This window comes from Loxodonta africana, chromosome 9 (genome assembly GCF_030014295.1).
Source record: "Loxodonta africana isolate mLoxAfr1 chromosome 9, mLoxAfr1.hap2, whole genome shotgun sequence".
Lineage (NCBI taxonomy): Eukaryota > Metazoa > Chordata > Mammalia > Proboscidea > Elephantidae > Loxodonta > Loxodonta africana.
Window position 1 is genome coordinate 64547443 of NC_087350.1, and position 19459 is coordinate 64566901.

Below are 19459 nucleotides of genomic sequence, written 5' to 3' on the forward strand. Positions count from 1 at the left end.
TGACAATAAAAGGGAATAAAGTATTGATACACACTACAACATGGATGAACCTGGAAAACATTATGCTAAATTAAAGAATCCAGTCACAAAGGACCATGTAGTGTATGATTCCATTTATATGAAATGTCTAGAATAGGCAAATATAAAAAAAAATATACAGGGATAAAAAACTAAAAAACCAAACCCGTTGCCATCGAGTCGATTCTGATTCATAGCGACCCTACAGGACAGAGTAGAGCTTCCCCAGAGAGTTTCCGAGGAGTACCTTGTGGATGTGAACTGCCAACCTTTTGGTTAGCAGCCGTAGCACTTAACCACTATGCAACCAGGGTTTCCATACAGAGATAGAAAGTAGATTATAGTAGTTTACAGACACTGGGGGACATGGGGAGGGGCCCTGGTGGCACAGTGGTTAAGAGCTCCGTCTGCTAACCAAAAGGTTGGCAGAATCTACCAGCTGCTCCTTGGAAACCCTATGGGGCAGTTCTACTCTGTCCTACAGGGTCATTATGAGTCAGAATCAATTCCACAGTAACAGGTTTGGTTTTATTTTTTGGGGGGGCAGAGGCTTGAGGGGAGATGAGAAGTTTGGGAGTGACTGTTAAGAGGTTCAAAGTTTCTTTTCGTGGTGATGAAAAGCTTCTAAAATTGACTGTGGCAATGGTTGCAAAACTCTGTGAATATACTAAAAGCTTTTGAATTGTATGCTTTAAATGGGTAAATTGTATGGTATGTGAATTATATCTCAATAAATCTGTTTTAAAAAAATAAATGAAAATTTAAATAATAATCACATTGCATGTTTACTGAGTCTCCACTCAACAATAAGTACCCCAAAGCAGGTGTCCCTTGTCTGTCCTACAACCCCTCATCTCCACCCTCTGTTCCTCCTCAAGGGTACCCACCAGCCCTAGCCCAAAGATTGACAGACACCTCCTAGAAAAGTTGCTGTAAAATGAATTTCTGTAGGGGAAAAAAATGTTTGTTTCTGCTTGGCTTTCATGTTTAAATCAGAGATGCTCTCCTATATTAAAATTCTCTCTACCCCAGATATGAGAGTACCAAGATTTTATGAAGAAATGTAAATCTCCACTGGCTTCGAAAGTACCTTCCTACTTCTTAATGTTTCTACCCAGACCATAGGAAACCATCCGCCTTGGAAATTCTGGAAACTCTTGCATTCTCTTTCAGTTCCAGCTTCATAGTGCCTAATGGAAGAGTATCACTATGTTTCACCAGCAGGGGACACTGTCTAACTCTTCATATTGAAGTACCAAACCTCAAATTTACTAGCTGCCAAGAGATAGGGCATAACTCTCTACTCCTTAAGTGTGGGCTACGCATAGAGTACAGTATGAAAAGGAAAGAAAAAAAAAAGTAACTGTACGGCAGAGAAATGTGACCAACAGTACCTCAGATGAGGTGACCAAGGTTAACATCAACGGTGATAATTTTGATAGTTGTTTTTTTCCAGGCACTGCCAAGTCAATTTCAACTCATAGTGACCCTATGTACAACAGAACAAAACTCTGCCCAGTCCTGCGCCATCCTCACAATCATTGCTATGTTTAGCCTACTGCTGCAGCCACCATGTCAATTTATCTCGTTGAGGGTCTTCCTCTTTTTCTCTGACCTCCACCAACCATGATGTCCTTCTCTAGTGACTGGTCCCTCCTGATAACATGTCTGAAGTACATGAGATAAAGTTTTGTGATCCTCGCTTCCATGGAGTACTCTGGCTGTACGTCTTCGGAGATAGGCTTATTCACTTTTCTGGCAGTCCACGGTATATTCAATATTATTCACCAACACCATAATTCAATGCATCAATTCTTCTTCAGTCGTCCTTATTCATTGTCCAGTTTCCGCATGCATATGAGGTGTCAGAAAATACCATGGCTTGGGTCAGGTGCACCTTAGTCCTCACAGTGACATCTTTGCTTTTTAACACTTTAAAACGGTCATTTGCAGCATATTTGCCCAATGCAGTGCATCTTTTGATTTCTTGACTGCTGCTTCCACCAGTTTTGATTATGGATCCAAGTAAAATGAAATCCTGGACAACTTCAATCTTTTCTCCATTTTTCATGACGTTGCTTATTGGCCTAGTTGTGAGGATTTTTATTTTCTTTATGTTGAAATATAATCCATACTGAAGGCTGTAGTCTTTGATCTTCATTAGTAAGTGCTTCAAGTCCTCTTCACTTTCAGCAAGGAAGGTTGTGTCATCTGCCTATCACAAGTTGATAATGAATCTTCCTCCACTCCTGATGCCATGCTCTTCTTCAGATAGTCTAGCTTCTTGGATTATTTGCTCAGCATACAGACTGAATAAGTATGGTAAAAGGATACAACCCTGACCCACACTTCTCTTGATTTTGAATTATGAGGTACCCCCTTGTTCTGTGTAAAGGTTCCACATGAGCACAATTCAGTGTTCTAGAATTCCCATTCTTTACAATGTTATCCATAATTTGTTAAGATCCGCACAGTTGAATACCTTTGCATAATCAAAACACAGGTAAACATTTTTCCGGTATTCTCTGCTTTCAGCTAAGACCCACCTGACATCAGCAATGATATCCCTCGTTCCACATCCTCTTCTGAATTCAGTTTGAATTTCTGGCTGTTCCCTGTTGAGTTCTGATAGTATGCACCCTTAATATGTGGAGCCCTGACGGCACAGTGGTTAAAAGCTTGGCTGCTAATTGAAAGGTCAGCAGTTTAAATCCACCAGCTGGGAAACCATATGGGGCAGTTCTACTCTGTCCTACAGGGTCTCTGTGAGTTGGAATCAACTTGATGGCAATGGGTTTTTTTTTTTTTTACCCTTAATATGGATATGAATGGCTCTTTAACTCAGTAGTTGTCCTAAGAACACATTACCCCAGTCTAATTATGAGAAAAAGCATCACACAAATCCCAATTGATAGCTTCTACAATATCCCTCAAAACTGACCAGTGCTCCTCAAAACTGTCGAGATCATCAAAAACAAGAAAAGTGTGAGAAATTTTAACAACCAAGAAGAGCCTAAGAAGACATGACAATTAAATGTAATGTGCTATCCTGGATGGGATCCTGGAACAGAAAAGGGACATTAAGGAAAAACAAATGCAATGTATGTTAAAAATAATGTATCAATATTGGTTCATTAATTGTGACAAATCTACCATACCATAAATGTAAGATGTTACATAAGATGCTAATATAAGATGGTAATAAGAGAAACTTGGTGTGGGGTATGTGAAACTCCCTGTACTATCCTTGCAATAATTCTGTAAATCTAAAACTGTTCTAAAATTAAAAGTTCATTAAAAAAAAAATTAACTAGCTGCCAATTTTGCCAAATTAAAATTCAGTTGTGAGGAATAATTCCAACAGCTCAAAACTCTTGTTTCCTCTTCAGGCATGTCTTTAAATAATTAGAAGACAGAAAAGCAAAACCTCAGGCCTGGAGAGCAGAGGCGATAAGGGAAGGAAAAACCGGAGATTCTCTGAGGAAGAACAGAGTCCCAGGCAAGTCCCATCGTTTCTACCACACTGACAACATGGCTGCTTCTGCCTTGAAAAACAAGAAAACTGTGCACAGGATATACAGCCTCTTCCATCCATGGGAACAAAAGAAGGATTGGAGGGTGCAGTGGTTAACAGGAAGTATGGTAGTGCTAAGTCATCACTCAACCAAGATATAGCCCCTCTGAAAACTTTTATAGCCCAAATTGCTCTAACGTCCCCAAAGTCCAAACAAATATTTGGGGTCTAAATCGTTATTATTTCCACTAACAGGAAAGTGGTCGGAAAAGTACTTAATATGTATGTTGATGTGGTATTCTTTTAACATTTGTTCTGGTTCTGTTAAAAAATACATGTGCAGATATAAGTAATACATACATGTTATGCTGTTTGAATAAATAGGGTTAGGTGGGTTTTTTTTTTTTTTTTAATGAAAAACTGGCTGACTGGGCTATGTGTTAGATTCCTGTTCCCTGAGTTACCTAGCCTAAAGAAAGCCCAGACAGCGTATTATCTAAGGCACCACTCTTGGCCTTGTGGCAGCTATCTGAAACCCAAGAATAGTGTCTGCAAAGAAGAAGCCCAGACAACTTCAGTAAAACTTATACCTTTAGGCTTCAATCTTTAAAAAGACAGTAAATGAGAACTAAGGCAAGCCTTACCTCAAAAACTTAATTGTCACAATTAAAGTGAAAATCTACCCATCTACCCTCCCCCTCTCAAGAAGCTGTTATATTTTATAGCAAATCAGAAACCAAAACCAAAAAGGTGAAATACACTACACAGAGTCCATAAACATAAAGTGTTTTACATACGTTTTATGGTTCAGTTTGGTATACAGTGAAAGGCAGAGTTTACCGGTAATCTAAGGCGTGAGGGGTCAGCAGACACCCTCCAGAAAGATGATGCTGGAAAAGTGAGTAACAAACTCTAATGACTTACTACCTACGGGAATGAGATGAGTGGGCTGGGATTCTTCCAGTTTGTTCCTCAACCAGTCAAAATCCTGGTATCTTCGACGAACAGAATATTCTGGCAGGTCAAACTCCACCCGACTACTCTGCAAATAAGAAGAGAGTGGAAAAGAAACAAGCATAAGGAAATGGTAACATATCTTGGCTGAAGAGCAGGAAAAAAGCTCTCTTAGAATAACCACCCTGGGCAAGAACACACTTTCCTTCCACCAAACATATCAGCCAAATGGCAGAGTTTACGAACACAGAGGAGCCCTGGTGGTGCAGTGGTTAAGAGCTTGGCTGCTAACCAAAAGGTCAGCAGTTTGAATCCACCAGCCGCTCCTTGGAAACCCTATGGGGCAGTTCTACTCTGCCTTATAGGGTTGCTGTGAGTCAAAATCAACTTGACGGCAGCGGGTTTGGTTTTCTTTTACCAACCCAGATTAAGGAGTCCTGGCCACAGAGCCCAGTTAAAAATTCAAGGACCTAGAATTAAAATGCCCAGGTTTTGGTTTTTTTTTTTTTTCTTCCCTACCCTTCCAAACCAAACCTACTGCCGTTAAGTTGATTCCAACTCATAGTGATCCTACAGGACAAAGTAGAACTGCCCCATAGGGTTTCTAAGGCTGTACTCCTTATAGAAGCAGGCTGCCAAATCTTTCTCCAACTGGTGGGTTCGAACTGTCCACCTTTTGGTTAGCAGACGAGAGCTTTAACTACTGTGCCACCAATGCTCCTCTACCCTGAGGAAATAGAATTCAACTATCTCTTGACATTATGTTTAGAAACGTTTGATTCATTTCCTCTAAGCTTAACTCTGAGAAGTTGTTTTACTAGGGTAATTCCACTGGAGATATTGCTATTGTGTCAGATGCTGTGAATCTTTAAGAGGAAATTAAGTCTCCTCCTTTGATAAATTCTACCAGAGGCAGAGGGAAAACAAACAAAAAAGTAGAGATACTAGATCACTGTTCATTTAGGAGCCAGATTAGATGGAAATAAAGAAGTTTTGGCCTAATCTGCCATATTCTGCCAGAATCGTAACCTTAAAACTGCTTTGTATTTCAGATGCATAAGAAAAAATCTGGAAGGAAAGAATACCAAAATGTCACTGTATGGCAGGAAAATATTAATAATCCTATCTCCTTTCCTGAATTTTTTAAGTTTTCTGAAATGTGGATGTAGCATTTTAATGAAGAAAAATAAAATTAAATTGATTCTTATGCCAAAGTAAGATTTTTACATATTATTTGCCCAAACTAAAACTTGGTCTCAGATAACCCATTTTTCCCTATGAGGGTACCAATTGTATGACAGTCACTGTTCTCAGAAATTAAAGTACAAGATAAAAATGGCTCAAAACCAAACCCACTGCCATCAAGTTGATTCTGACTCACAGAGACCCTGTAGGACAGAGTAGAACTGACCCATACCCAAACCCAGTGCTGTCGAGTCGATCCCGACTAAAAGCGACCCTATAGGACAGAGTAGAGCTTCCAAGGAGCGCCTGGTGGATTTGAACTGCTGACCTCTTGGTTAGCAGCCGGAGTACTTAACCACTACGCCACCAGGGTTGCCAGAACTGCCCGTAGGGTTTCCAAAGCTATAATTTTTACAGAAGCAGATCTGCTACATCTTTCTCCTGCAAAGCAGCTTGTAGGTTCGAACTACCAACCTTTGGGTTAGCAGCCGAGCACTTTAACCACTGCACCACTAGGGCTCCTTAAAAATGGCTCAAGTTACATATTATAAATTTATATTTTCACGTCAAAAGTCTGTTTTAATCCATGGCACACACAAAAAAAAAAGCTTGTAAAGCCACATAAGAGTCATCCATTAAAAGAAAAGTTGTGAACAGCTTTGGTGTCAAAACTGATTTCATTCTCTCCAAGATATGCTCAAGTCCAAGTAAAACTGTGAAGTTTAAGTACTCTGTCTTGGACTGACCCCCAACTACACTTTCTGCAATTTTCCCCTTTCAATGTTCTATGCACCAGCATATGCCCATCAAACATAACCTTTCCCTCTGATGGGGGAACGGAGAGGGTGGATTCTAGCAATTTAGGGACATTCATTCAATTTATTTATTTGTGATTTATTAGGAGACTCCCCAGAGGAAGTAGGATTGTAAAATTGGAGGTCGGGGGTACAGACAATGCTTACATCCAAAGAACAAACTGCTGCTGGCAAATTTTCAGGCATACGGTGATAGAAATATTGGGGGCAGACAGACTTGGCAGGGTGAAAAGAACTCTGTGCCTGCAACAGTTCTAGCATGGATGCCCAATCACTGAGATGCCACTGGGCCACTCTGAACTTTGGTCTCCTTATCCATGAAGAGAACTGGAAGAGATATTCATTCTTCAAGGACCCATACAGCTCTAACAAGCTCCTTCTGAGGACTTGCTGGTGATTATGGGCCCATGGAGGGCATATTTTGAAGGGTGACAAATGAAAGCAACTCATTTTCATCGTGAACAGAACTGGTGGGGATCTACTTTTTTCCTTCCTAAATGTTACATGATCATCAACTGATAATTTCACCTTATTACACTTTTTGAAATCTATTTCATAAATTACACATTATGGAACATACCCACTCCAACTTTGAAATCAACATTTGGTAACGACAAAAAGTAGCATAAAGAAACACAAATTTTGTTTTTGCCCCAATCAATTTCACTTTTGAGGAAATGACTTTTTTTTTCCCCCTAGTGGTTAAGAGCTATGGCTGCTAACCAAGATGTTCGCAGTTCGAAACTACTAGTCCCTCCTTGGAAACCCTAAGGGGCAGTTCTACTCTGTCCTATAGGGTCACTATGAGTCAGAATCGACTTGATGGTTAACAGGGGTTTTTTTTTTTGTCATTTATTCAGGTTATACATACTTTAAAACTCCAGAAAAAATGAAGAAATAAAATATAAAAGATCAGTCACAATTTCTCTAAATAGACAAAAACATAATTAACACAACGGTTTATAGCTTTTCATATTTTTCCATACATATTCACTCATATTTTCTATGTCTCTTTAATATATCCTGGACATCTTTCTATGTCAGTTAGTTCAGATCTGTACAATCATTTTAAATACACATATAGTATTCCATTGAATGGATATACCATAATTAAACCAAATCCTCCCTTAAGTTGTTTCCAATTTTTCAATAAATTAGAAATACTACAGTAAACATCACTGCACACACATCTTTGTGCACTTGTCTGATAATTCTCTTAAATTTCTAAATACGGAATTGCTGAATGATAGTATACATAGGATTTATCGACAAAATGCTTCCAGAAATTCATATTCTCACAACAGAGTCTCGTCAACACTGGTTATATTTGATGGACTGATAAATTAAAAACACTTCACTTTTCTTCTAGTTTTGTTTTTCTTTAATGACCACTGGGGCTGAACATCCTTTCAAATGTTTTGGGCCATATATTTTTCTTCTTTTGTGACTTTTTAAAAATCATCAGTCAGGTCTTTTTCATTTGTGAAAGCTCTTTATAGCCATTCGCTTATCATATAAGTTCCAAACAGTTTTTCTGATACAGAAATTTTTCACTGTTACATAGTCAAATTCATCCATTTTCCCCCGTTTATGGTTGCTACTTTTGGTGTCATTGGTCAGAAGACCATGCTTATAAGCACAAGTTTATAAAAACATTTACCTGTATTCTTTCCTTTATTTATGGCTTCTTTTTTAACATTTTACATTTGTCTTTAACCCCTCCTATTTTACTTCAAGGAATCTACCATTTGAAAGTAATTTTTAAAAACTGTGACAGAGATATCTGTATCATGATGTTTACTGCAACATTATTTAAAATAGCAAGGGACTCAAAGCGATCTAAATCTCCAACAATAAAAACCTGTCAAGGAAATTATGGCAGTATTTATTCTATGGTTACTATAATTATATCTCTAAGACATTTTTAATGCCCAAATTACTTCAATATAGTTTTGAGGGAAAACAGCAGGATACAAAACGAATTGTGCATATATTGTGATTACATTTACATAAAAAATCTAGATATAACACCCACGTTCAGTGCAGTATTATTTGCAACAGCAAAAAGATGGAAACAACCTAGGTGCCCATCAACAGAGGAATGGATAAATGAACTATGTTACATACAGAAAATGGAATACTGCAAAACGATAAAGAACAATGATGAATCTGAAAAAACATCTCACAACATGGGTGAATCTGGACGGCATTATGCTGAGTGAAATAAATCAATCATAAAAGGACAAATACTGTAGGAGACCATTGTTATAAAAACACATGAAAAGGTTTACACACAAAAAGAAACAATCTTTGATGGTTACAAGGGAGGGGAAAGGTGGGGAAGGAAAAACACTAACTAGACAATAGATAAGTGGTAACTTTGGTGAAAGGCAGGACAGTACGTAATACCGGGGAAGTCGGCACAATCTGACCAAGGCGAAGTCATAGACACATCCAAACTTCCTGAGGGACTGAGTTACTGAGGGCTGGGGACCACAGTCTCAGGGCACATCTAGCTCAATTGGCATAACATAGTTTACAAAGAAAATATTCTACATCATATTTTGGTGAGTGGTGTCTGGGGTCTTAAAAGCTTGTGAGTGGCCATCTAAGATATTCTACTGGTCCCAACCCATCTGGAGCAAGAGAGAATGAAGAAAACCAAAACACAAGGGAAAGATTACTCCAAAGGACTAATGGACCACAACTACCACAGCCTCTACCAGACTGAGTCCAGCACAACTAGATGGTGCCTGGCTACCACTACCGACTGCGTTGACAGGGATCACCATAGAGGGTCCCAGACAGAGATGGAGAAAAAAGTAGAATAAAATTCTAACTAAAAAAAAAAGACCAGACTTACTGATCTGACAGAGACTGGAGAAACCCCAAAAGTATGGTCCCTGGACACCCTTTTAACTCTGCCCTGAAGTCACTCCTGAGGTTCACCCTTCAGTCAAAGATTAGACAGCCCTATAAAATAAACAATACTCGTAGTTCAACAATGTATACAAGACTAAATGGGCACACCAGCCCAGGGGCAAGGATGAGAAGTCGAGGAAAGCTGGACAAATGGAAATGGGAAACCCAAGGTCAAGAGGGGGTCTTGACAAGTTGTGCGTTGACAAGTTGTGGGGTTGGCAACCAATGTCACAAAACAATATCTGTATTAATTGTTTAAAGAGAAACTAATTTGCTCTGTAGACCTTCTCCTAAATCACACTAAAAAATCTGGATATAAACAACTAGAAGAAAAAATTTAGAAGTGATAATGATTATTGTCCTCTTTATACTTATCCTTATTTCCAAATTTTCTACCATTCTCATGTAATACTTAAAAAAAAAAAAAAAAGTCACATACACACATAAAAAAAAATTCTTGTTTTTTTTTTTTTAAAGCTCCTTTGAGAACCTAAGGGATTTAATACATCAGTGAAAGCTTGTTTGACGTTTTGGAAAGCAATATGGTAAAAATCATGAGACAGAAGGATACTACATTCTCTGACTCGATATTTTACCACAACTTGTTCTAGAAAAGATATAGTGATACGTAAACTACGATCAAATGACATAAATTGGAAGTAGGTGAGAAAGATAAAGGAAAAACAAGGACACACAGAGATAGTGCAGAGCCAGGAATGAGGCTAGCAAAACACACCTTGGAGCGTGGCGCACTTGCTAAAACTAGGCCACAGATAACACTGTGAAATTCTGGAGTGAAATCCAGTCGATTATAGGACTCAAAATATTCATAAAATACAGAGGGCAACAAAACTCTGAGTTTGTAGAAAATTTTTTCTCTGTGAATATCCAGAGTCTAACTTAGAAAGGAAAATAAGGTAATAAATATGTCTATATCTGCTTTCTAATATCTGTGGTAAACAAAACAATTAAAAAAAGAGAGAGAGAAAAGCACACACCCACTCTAACAAGTACCTCTTATATTGGAGACTCTTCCACTTCCAATACCCTTGGCTTTTCATCCTGTTGAGATCTCAAGTTCCTTCACATTCTTCCATTTCTGACTTTACTTCCTTCCCTATTCAGCATCAGTTCCATGACCCATCACTTCAACCTCTTATATACCAATATCCTAAATGTCTCTTCCCTACTGTCCACTCACCCAACTCCAGAAAAACTGTAACCATCACTTCTTACTTTACTAGATCTGGGTATGTAAGCACTGCTAGAAGAAACACAAAATCAGGCAAACACACAGACTGACACAATAAATTCAACATCTACAACAGGACTTTCAACACTCCAAGCAATCTTTTTATACTTCCTTAGTCAACTGTCTCCCTCATTTTCCATGCTGGCCATTAAAAATCCTGTAGAAGTTTTGAAAACTTTTAAGCCCCTCTTTAAAACCTCCTCCTAATGTATAGTAGAAGACTATCATCTATTTACAGAGAAAACTGCAGCTATAAGCAAAGAATCCCTCAACTCCCTGCCACAAAACTTACAAACTTCCCTTTTTCTTCATGAAACAATGGAAAAAGTGTTTCTCTCCTATCTGAGGACAATTCCTCCATGTCTGCTCAGGATACTATCTCCTTCCACCTTCACAATCTCTTCCACCCTCAATCTTCAACCTAAAGTCACCTCTCTAGCAACACTGTCCACCTGACACAAACATGCTCAAATCTCTTCCATCCTAAAACAAAAAAAGCCCCCTAAAAACCCACATCCCCCATCTAGCCTCTGCTCTTTCTCTATTCTCGCCTTCTTTGCTAAACTGCCAAAACTCATGATGTCTTCTCTTTCTCACCTCCCACGTATCCTAACCTACTGTCAACTGGGTTCTGCATTCCCATACCAATGAAACTGCTATCAGCATAACCTCTTTGCCATTAAACCTAACGCTCACTTTGTAATCCGTATATATAACTTGGCCTCTGAGCAACGTTTGGACTCTGCTGAGCACTGAGACATTTGAAAAGAAGAACTAGTCAAGGCATAAGACTTGGTGATGACTGATCAGTGATGGGATAAGGCAAGAGGCAGCTAGCCTCTAGATAGAGCCAGAGGCTCGCCTCTATTTCTCTAACCGCCAGTCTGTTTCCACGTCAGCAGCAGATTCAAGAGCCAGGTCATAGTACTGGACTACAACGCTGGGGCTGAGAGCCATCCCTCTCTTGGAAATCATGTCCTTTGGAAGTATAGCACAATTATTAAAGGCATGGAATCAGACAGACCTGAAATCAAGTCTTAGCTCCACCACATATTAGTTGTATGTCCCTGAGCAATTTTCTTAATTTCTCTATGCTTTGGTGTCCTCATTTTAATAATAAGAAGAGCAACAGTATCTACTTCACTGAGTGTGAGAATTGATAAAAAATTGAAAACACTTAGCACAAAGTAAACTACAGCTCATCTATACAACAGAACACTATTGCAGTCATACAAATGATGGCGTAAGAGTGTGCTTACTGGCACAGAAAGATGTTCGTAATATTAAGTGAATTGGAAGAATGCAAAATATCCATTTTTTTACAAATGGATAGAAAAATACAGTTCAGAAAGCTATCAGTGATTATTTCTGGCTAGTGAGCTTACAGACGTTCTTTTAGTTTATTCTTTCAGTTTATTTGTGTTTTCTTTTTCCAACGATGAATATATATTACTTGCATAAAATAAAAATGAAAAGGCTTCTATTGAAAAAATGTATAACACAAGGTAAGCACTCAAAAGTTACCAGCTATTATGATGATAGAGCCCTGGTGGCGCAATGGTTAAGAGCTCAGCTGATAACCAAAACGTCGGCAGTTCAAATCCACCAGCCACTCCTTGGAAACCCTATGGGGCAAGTTCTACTCTGTCCTAAAGGGATGCTATGAGTCAGGATTGACTCGATGGCAATGGGTTTGATTTGGTTTTTTATTATGACACTGCTACTTTCCAGGAGTTTGGAGAAAAAATAAGTAGAAGCTGTCTGCCCTGAGAAGTCCCAGATTGACTCTCCACCACTGGAGAGATCAGACAGAGACGGCTTAGATTTGGAGGGAGCATGCACCGACTCTCAGCTCTAGGCTTGTTTCAGCTCAGGCAAAAGGGGACCTGCACTTTGTCTGGCTTTGATCACCAGAAACCTGCATTATGACTGGGGAGTCAAAGCCTCAAAGCAATAAAGCCAGCATTTGTACAACCTTGTCTTCTGAGCATTACCTTTTCTTGAGGACCTCAGCAGAAGTGGAGGTCTCAGGACAGGATCAGGTGTTCAGAATCCTGTGTTCCTGTTTGTCCTCTCTTTCTCATTCTCACACACCCCTACATATCCTTTAATACAATGTGCAGAAAGAAGGCTCCAAATGCATTATACCAAGGCTTAAAACTTGGTGTCACGATTACAAATAAGGACTCCGGGTTTGAGAACAGAAGCAGAAGAGATGGTGAAAAGTAAAACTAAGTTCTGCAACAGGTTAATCTTGAGCTGTTGGCACCACAGTCAAGTGAACAGGTGGGACTGGAACTTGGGAAAGGTCACCTAACGCATTTTCTGATTTATAGAAAAATCAGGCTCTCTCAGGAGAGGGGATGGACATAAGAACACAGAGAAAAAAGGTTAAGGAAGATAAGCAAAGGGGCATAGGACGAAGTGAAGCATTGAAGCATATGTATTAGCCTGTGAATCAGTTAACAGAGGTCCTGCAGTATTCATATTTTGGAGGGGTAAACTGCAGGGCTGAGGAATCAAGGTGGGGTGGAAAAATTTCAAGGTAGCAAGTGTTGCTGTGTCAACAAGGCAGTCACCTTGCCATTCATCTGCTTACTGCTCAAATTCAAGAAAAACAGGGTTTTACATTTCACTGACTGGAGGGTAAAAAATAAGTCAACCCTAGGAAAAAAATAAACAATGGAAATAAATTACGGAAATATGTACATCAACCTAGGACCTTTGAGGAAATAATATATGCCTAGGCACCTAGTCCAATGACTAGAGAATAGTAGGCATTTGCGACTGACTATTAACTTAAAAGTTGGCAGTTGAAACCTACTCAGGGGTGCTGTGAAAAAAAAGTCTGGGAATCTGCTTCTGTAAAGACTACAGCCAAGAAAACCCTATGGAGCAGTTCTATTCTGTAACATATTAGGTCACCATGAGTCAGAACTAACTCAAGAACAACTGGGTTTTGTTTGTTTGTTTAGCGGTGGTGGTAATGGGGGAAGACACATGTACAAGTGCGCACACACAGGCAGAGACAAATTTTCAAATGTGAACCAGGTAGAGAAAGGACAAGGCAGTAATACAAAAAATATAGAAAAGGCTTAAATGTCCATAAAGAAAAATTACTATAGCATAAATAATTATTTTTCATAGCAAAAATAATTAGGCAGAAGATTGAAAGAGTAAGCTAGATATACTCAAATGAACATGGAAAGGTCATCTGAAATACATACTGTGAAGCAGAAGTGAAAGTTAGAAATCAATACTACAGTGAAATATGAATTACAGATATTTTAACTATGTATTAACTCTGTATGCATTCAACTGTGTGGATCATAACAAACTATGGATAACATTGCAAAGAATGGGAATTCTAGAACACTTAATTGTGCTCATGAGGAACCTTTCCATAGATCAAGAGGCAGCTGTTCGGACAGAACAAGGGGATACTGATTGGTTTAAAGTCAGGAAAGATGTGCATCAGGGTTGTATTCTTTCACCATACCTATTCAATCTCTATGCTGAGGAAATAATACCAGGAGCTGGACTATATGAAGAAGAACGGGGCATCAGGATTGAAGGAAGACTCATTAACAACCTGCGTTATGCAGATGACACAACCTTGCTTGCTGAAAGTGAAAAGGACTTGAAGATCAAAGACCACAGCCTTCGGTATGCATTGCACCTCAACATAAAGAAAACAAAAATCCTCACAACTGGACCAATAAGCAGCATCATGATAAGCGGAGAAAAGATTGAAGTTGTCAAGGATTTCATTTTACTTGGATCCACAATCAGCAGCCATGGAAGCAGCAGTCAAGGAATCAAAAGACGCGTTGCATTGGGTAAATCTGCTGCAAAGGACCTCTTCAAAGTGTTGAAGAGGGTACCCATGGTCCATCTGCAGAACCCAGCCACCTGCACGCTCTAGGGAACAGGGACATGCTTCCCTCAGAGACACTCGGGGGGTTGGTTCTCAGCCCCCTGCCTTGTTCAGAGCATGACCCCCTGCTGCAATCAGATACCAGTATATACGCCAATCACCCTTGCCCCTCTAAGACTGTAAGACAGAGCCTGTACCACACACTTGATGCAGCTACCTGGAAACCTGAGTTGATTCATAAAAGAAAATTGAATGTACTCCTAGGCTGATATACCTGGTAACAGCTCTCGCCATCTGGGGACAGGATGTCAGAGCTCTAAAGATGAAAATAATCAAACTAGCTCACTCAAGCAACCCGTGGGGGATACCAAAACAAAACAAAGCAAGAAGCTACGATACAGTAAGCAAGCATAAACTAATACGATAACTTATAGATGGCTTGGAGACAACAGTCAACATCAAGTCACATAAAGAAACAGATCATGATCACCTCAACAGGTTCTCAAGACAAAGAATCCAGGGATCTTCTAAATGAAAGTGCATTCCTGGAATTACCAGAGCCAGAATACAAAAGTTTAATATACAGAACCCTTCAAGACATCAGGAAGGAAATGAGGCAATACTCAGAACAAGCCAAGAAACACACAGATAAGGCAATTGAAGAAATTAGAAAGATTATTCAGGAACATAATGAACAGTTTAATAAGCTGGAAAAATCCACAGACAGCAATCAGAAATTCAGAAGATTAACCACAAAATTACAGAAGTAGACAAGCCAACAGAAAGTCAGAGGAGCAGAACTGAGCAAGTAGAAGCCAGAATTTTTGAACTTGAAGGTAAATAACTTGGCACTAATATATTTGAAGAAAAATCAGATAAAAGAATTTAAAAAAATGAAGAAACCTTAAGAATCATGTGGGTCTCTATCAAGAGAAATAACCTATGAGTGATTGGAATACCAGAACAGGGAGGGATAACAGAAAATACAGAGAAAATTGCTGGATATTTGTTGGCAGAAAACTTCCCTGATATCATGAAAGATGAGAAGATATCTATTCAAGATGCTCATCGAACTCCACATAAGGTAGATCTTAAAAGAAAGTCACCAAGGCACGTTATAATCAAACTTGTCAAAACTGAAGATAAAGAGAAAATCATAAGAGCAGCTAGGGACAAACAAAAAGCCATCTACAAAGGACAGCTAATAAGAATAAGCTTGGACTACTCGGCAGAAACCATGCAGGCAAGAAGGCAATGGGATGACATACTTAAAAAACTGAAGGAAAAAAATTGCCTGCCAAGAATCATATACCCAGCAAAACTGTCTCTTAAACATGAAGGTGAAATTAAGACATTTCCAGATAAACACAAGTTTAGGGGATTCGTAAAAACCAAACCAAAACTACAAGAAATACTAAAGGGAGTTCTTTGGCTAGAAAATCAATAGTATTGGGTATCAACCCAAGACTAGAACACTGGGCAGAGCAACCAGAACTCAACCCAGACAGGAAAATCAAAAAAACAAAGCAAGAATTAAAAAAAAAAAAGCACAAAACAGGGTGACAGCGATGTTATTATATAAGAGAAGACAACATTAAAATAATAAAGAGGGACTAGGAAATGTAATCATACACCTCCCATATGGAGAGGAAGATACAGCAATACAAAGAAATAAAAGTTAGGTTTAAATTTAGAAAAATAGGGGTAAATAATAAGGTAACCACAAAAGAGATAAATTATCCTACTCAACAAATTAAATACAAGAAAAAGATAGAGACTCAGCAGAAACAAAATCAACAACAAATATGAGGGAAGGACAATATATAAAGATAATCTACTCAGCACATAAAATTAAGTGGAAAAAAGAAACTGTCAATAACACACAAAAAAAGACATCAAAATGACAGCACTAAATTCATACCTGTCCATAATTACACTGAATGTAAATGGACTAAATGCACCAAAAAAGAGACACAGAGTGGCAGAATGGATTAAAAATCGAGATCCAGCTATATGCTGCCTACAAGAGACACACCTTAGAGACACAAACTAAAACTCAAAGGACAGAAAAAATATATCAAGCAAACAACAATCAAAAAGGGTAGGAGTGGCAATATTAATTTCTGACAAAATAGACTTTAAAGTTAAATCCATCATAAAGGATAAGGAAGGACACTATATAATGATTAAAGGGACAATACACCAAGAAGATATAACCTTATTAAATATTTATGCACCCAATGACAGGGCTGCAAGATACATAAAACAAACTCTATAAGCATTGAAAAGTGAGATAGACAGCTCCACAATAATAGTAGGAGACTTCAACACACCACTTTCAGTAAAGGACAGAACAACTAGAAAGAAGCTCAGTAAAGACACAGAAGATCTAAATACCACAATCAACCAACTTGCCCTCATAGACATATACAGAACACTCCACCCAACAGCAGCCAAGTATACTTTCTTTTCTAGTGCACATGGAACATTCTGTAGAATAGACCACATATTAGGTCATAAAGCAAGCCTTAGCAGAATCCAAAACATTGAAATATTACAAAGCATCTTCTCTGACCATAAGGCCATAAAAGTGGAAATCAATAACAGGAAAAGCAGAGAAAAGAAATCAAACACTTGGAAACTCAACAATACCCTGCTCAAAAAAGGCTGGATTATATAAGACATTAAGGATGGAATAAAGAAATTCAGAGAATCCAGTGAGAATGAAAACACTTCCTATCAGAACCTCTGGGACACGGCCAAAAGTGGTGCTCAGAGGCCAATTTATATCAATAAATGCTCACATACAAAAAGAAGAAAGGGCCAAAATCAAAGCATTATCCCTACAACTTGAACAAATAGAAAGAGAGCAACAAAAGAAACCCATAGGCACCAGAAGAAAACAAATAATAAAAATTAGAGCTGAACTAAATGAAAAAGAAAACAGAAAAACAATCAAAAGAATTCACAAGACCAAAAGCTGGTTTTTTGAAAAAATCAACAAAATTGATAAACCACTGGCCAAACTGACAAAAGAAAAACAGGAGAGGAAGCAAAGAACCTGAGTAAGAAATGAGAGGGGCGATATTACAACAGACCCAACTGAAATTAAAAGAATCATATGAGATTACTACAAAAAATTTTATTCTAACAAATTTGAAAGCCTAGAAGTGGATGAATTCCTAGAAACACACTACCTACCTAAACTAATACAAACAGAGGTAGAACAACTAAATAGACCCATAACAAAAGAAGAGATTGAAAAGGTAATCAAAAAACTCCCAACAAAAAAAAAAAGCCCTGGTCTGGATGGCTTCACTGCAGAGTTCTACCAAACTTTCAGAGAAGTGTTAACACCACTGCTACTAAAGGTATTTCAGAGCATAGAAAAGGATGGAATACTACCAAACTCATTCTATGAAGCCACCATATCCCTGATACCGAAAACAGGTAAAGACACCACAAGAAAATTATACACCTATATCCCTCATGAATGTAGATGCAAAAATCCTCAAAAAAATTCGAGCCAATAGAATTCAACAAAGTATCAAAAAAATAATTCACCATGACTAAGTGGGATTCACACCAGGTATGCAGGGATGGTTCAACATTAGAAAAACAATTAATGTAATCCACCACATAAATAAAACAAAAGACAAGAATCCCATGATTTTATCAATTGATGCAGAAAAGGCATTTCACAAAGTTCAACAGTCATTCATGATAAAAACTCTCAGCAAAATAGAAGGAAAATTCCTCAACATAATAAAGGTCATTTATACAAAGCCAATAGTCAACATCACCCTAAATGGAGACAGCCTGAAAGCATTCCCACTGAGATCGGGAACCAGACAAGGATGCCCTTTATCACCACTCTTTTTTTTTTTTTTTTTTTAATAACTTTTATTAAGCTTCAAGTGAACGTTTACAAATCCAATCAGTCTGTCACATATAAGTTTACATACATCTCACTGCCTACTCCCACTTGCTCTCCCCCTCTAGAGTCAGCCCTTTCAGTCTCTCCTTTCTTGACAATTTTGCCAGCTTCCCTCTCTCTCTATCCTCCCATCCCCCCTCCAGACAAGAGTTGCCAACACAATCTCAAGTGTCCACCTGATATAATTAGCTCACTCTTCATCAGCGTCTCTCTCCCACCCGCTGACCAGTCCCTTTCATGTCTGATGAGTTGTCTTTGGGGATAGTTCCTGTCCTGTGCCAACAGAAGGTCTGGGGAGCATGGCCGCCGGGATTCCTCTAGTCTCAGTCAGACCATTAAGTTTGGTCTTTTTATGAGAATTTGGGGTCTGTATCCCACTGATCTCCTGCTCCCTCAGGGGTCCTCTGTTGTGCTCCCTGTCAGGGCAGTCATCGATTGTGGCCGGGCACCAACTAGTTCTTCTGGTCTCAGGATGATGTAGGTCTCTGGTTCATGTGGCCCTTTCTGTCTCTTGGGCTCTTAGTGGTCGTGTGGCCTTGGTGTTCTTCATTTTCCTTTGCTCTAGGTGGGTTGAGACCAATTGATGCATCTTAGATGGCCGCTTGTTAGCATTTAAGACCCCAGACGCCACATTTCAAAGTGGGATGCAGAATGATTTCATAATAGAATTATTTTGCCAATTGACTTAGAAGTCCCCGCAAACCATGTTCCCCAGACCCCGCGCTTGCTCCGCTGACCTTTGAAGCATTCATTTTATCCCGGAAACTTCTCTGCTTTTGGTCCAGTCCAATTGAGCTGACCTTCCATGTATTGAGTGTTGTCTTTCCCTTCACCTAAAGCAGTTCTTATCTACTGATTAATCAATAAAAAAACCCTCTCCCACCCTCCCTCCCTCCCCCCCTCGTAACCACAAAAGTATGTGTTCTTCTCAGGTTTACTATTTCTCAAGATCTTATAATAGTGGTCTTATACAATATTTGTCCTT

The 19459-nt window shown here is 38.8% G+C and overlaps 1 protein-coding gene across 1 annotated transcript in view; it reads right to left on the reverse strand.

Moving 5' to 3' along the window:
* The window catches only part of SNX30 (sorting nexin family member 30), a 142223-nt gene that overhangs the window by 53010 nt on the left and 69754 nt on the right, over positions 1–19459 (reverse strand). Inside the window, exon 3 of the mRNA XM_003407800.4 lies at positions 4464–4574. Coding sequence (XP_003407848.1) covers positions 4464–4574 — 111 coding nt within the window. The remainder of the gene's footprint in view (positions 1–4463; positions 4575–19459) is intronic.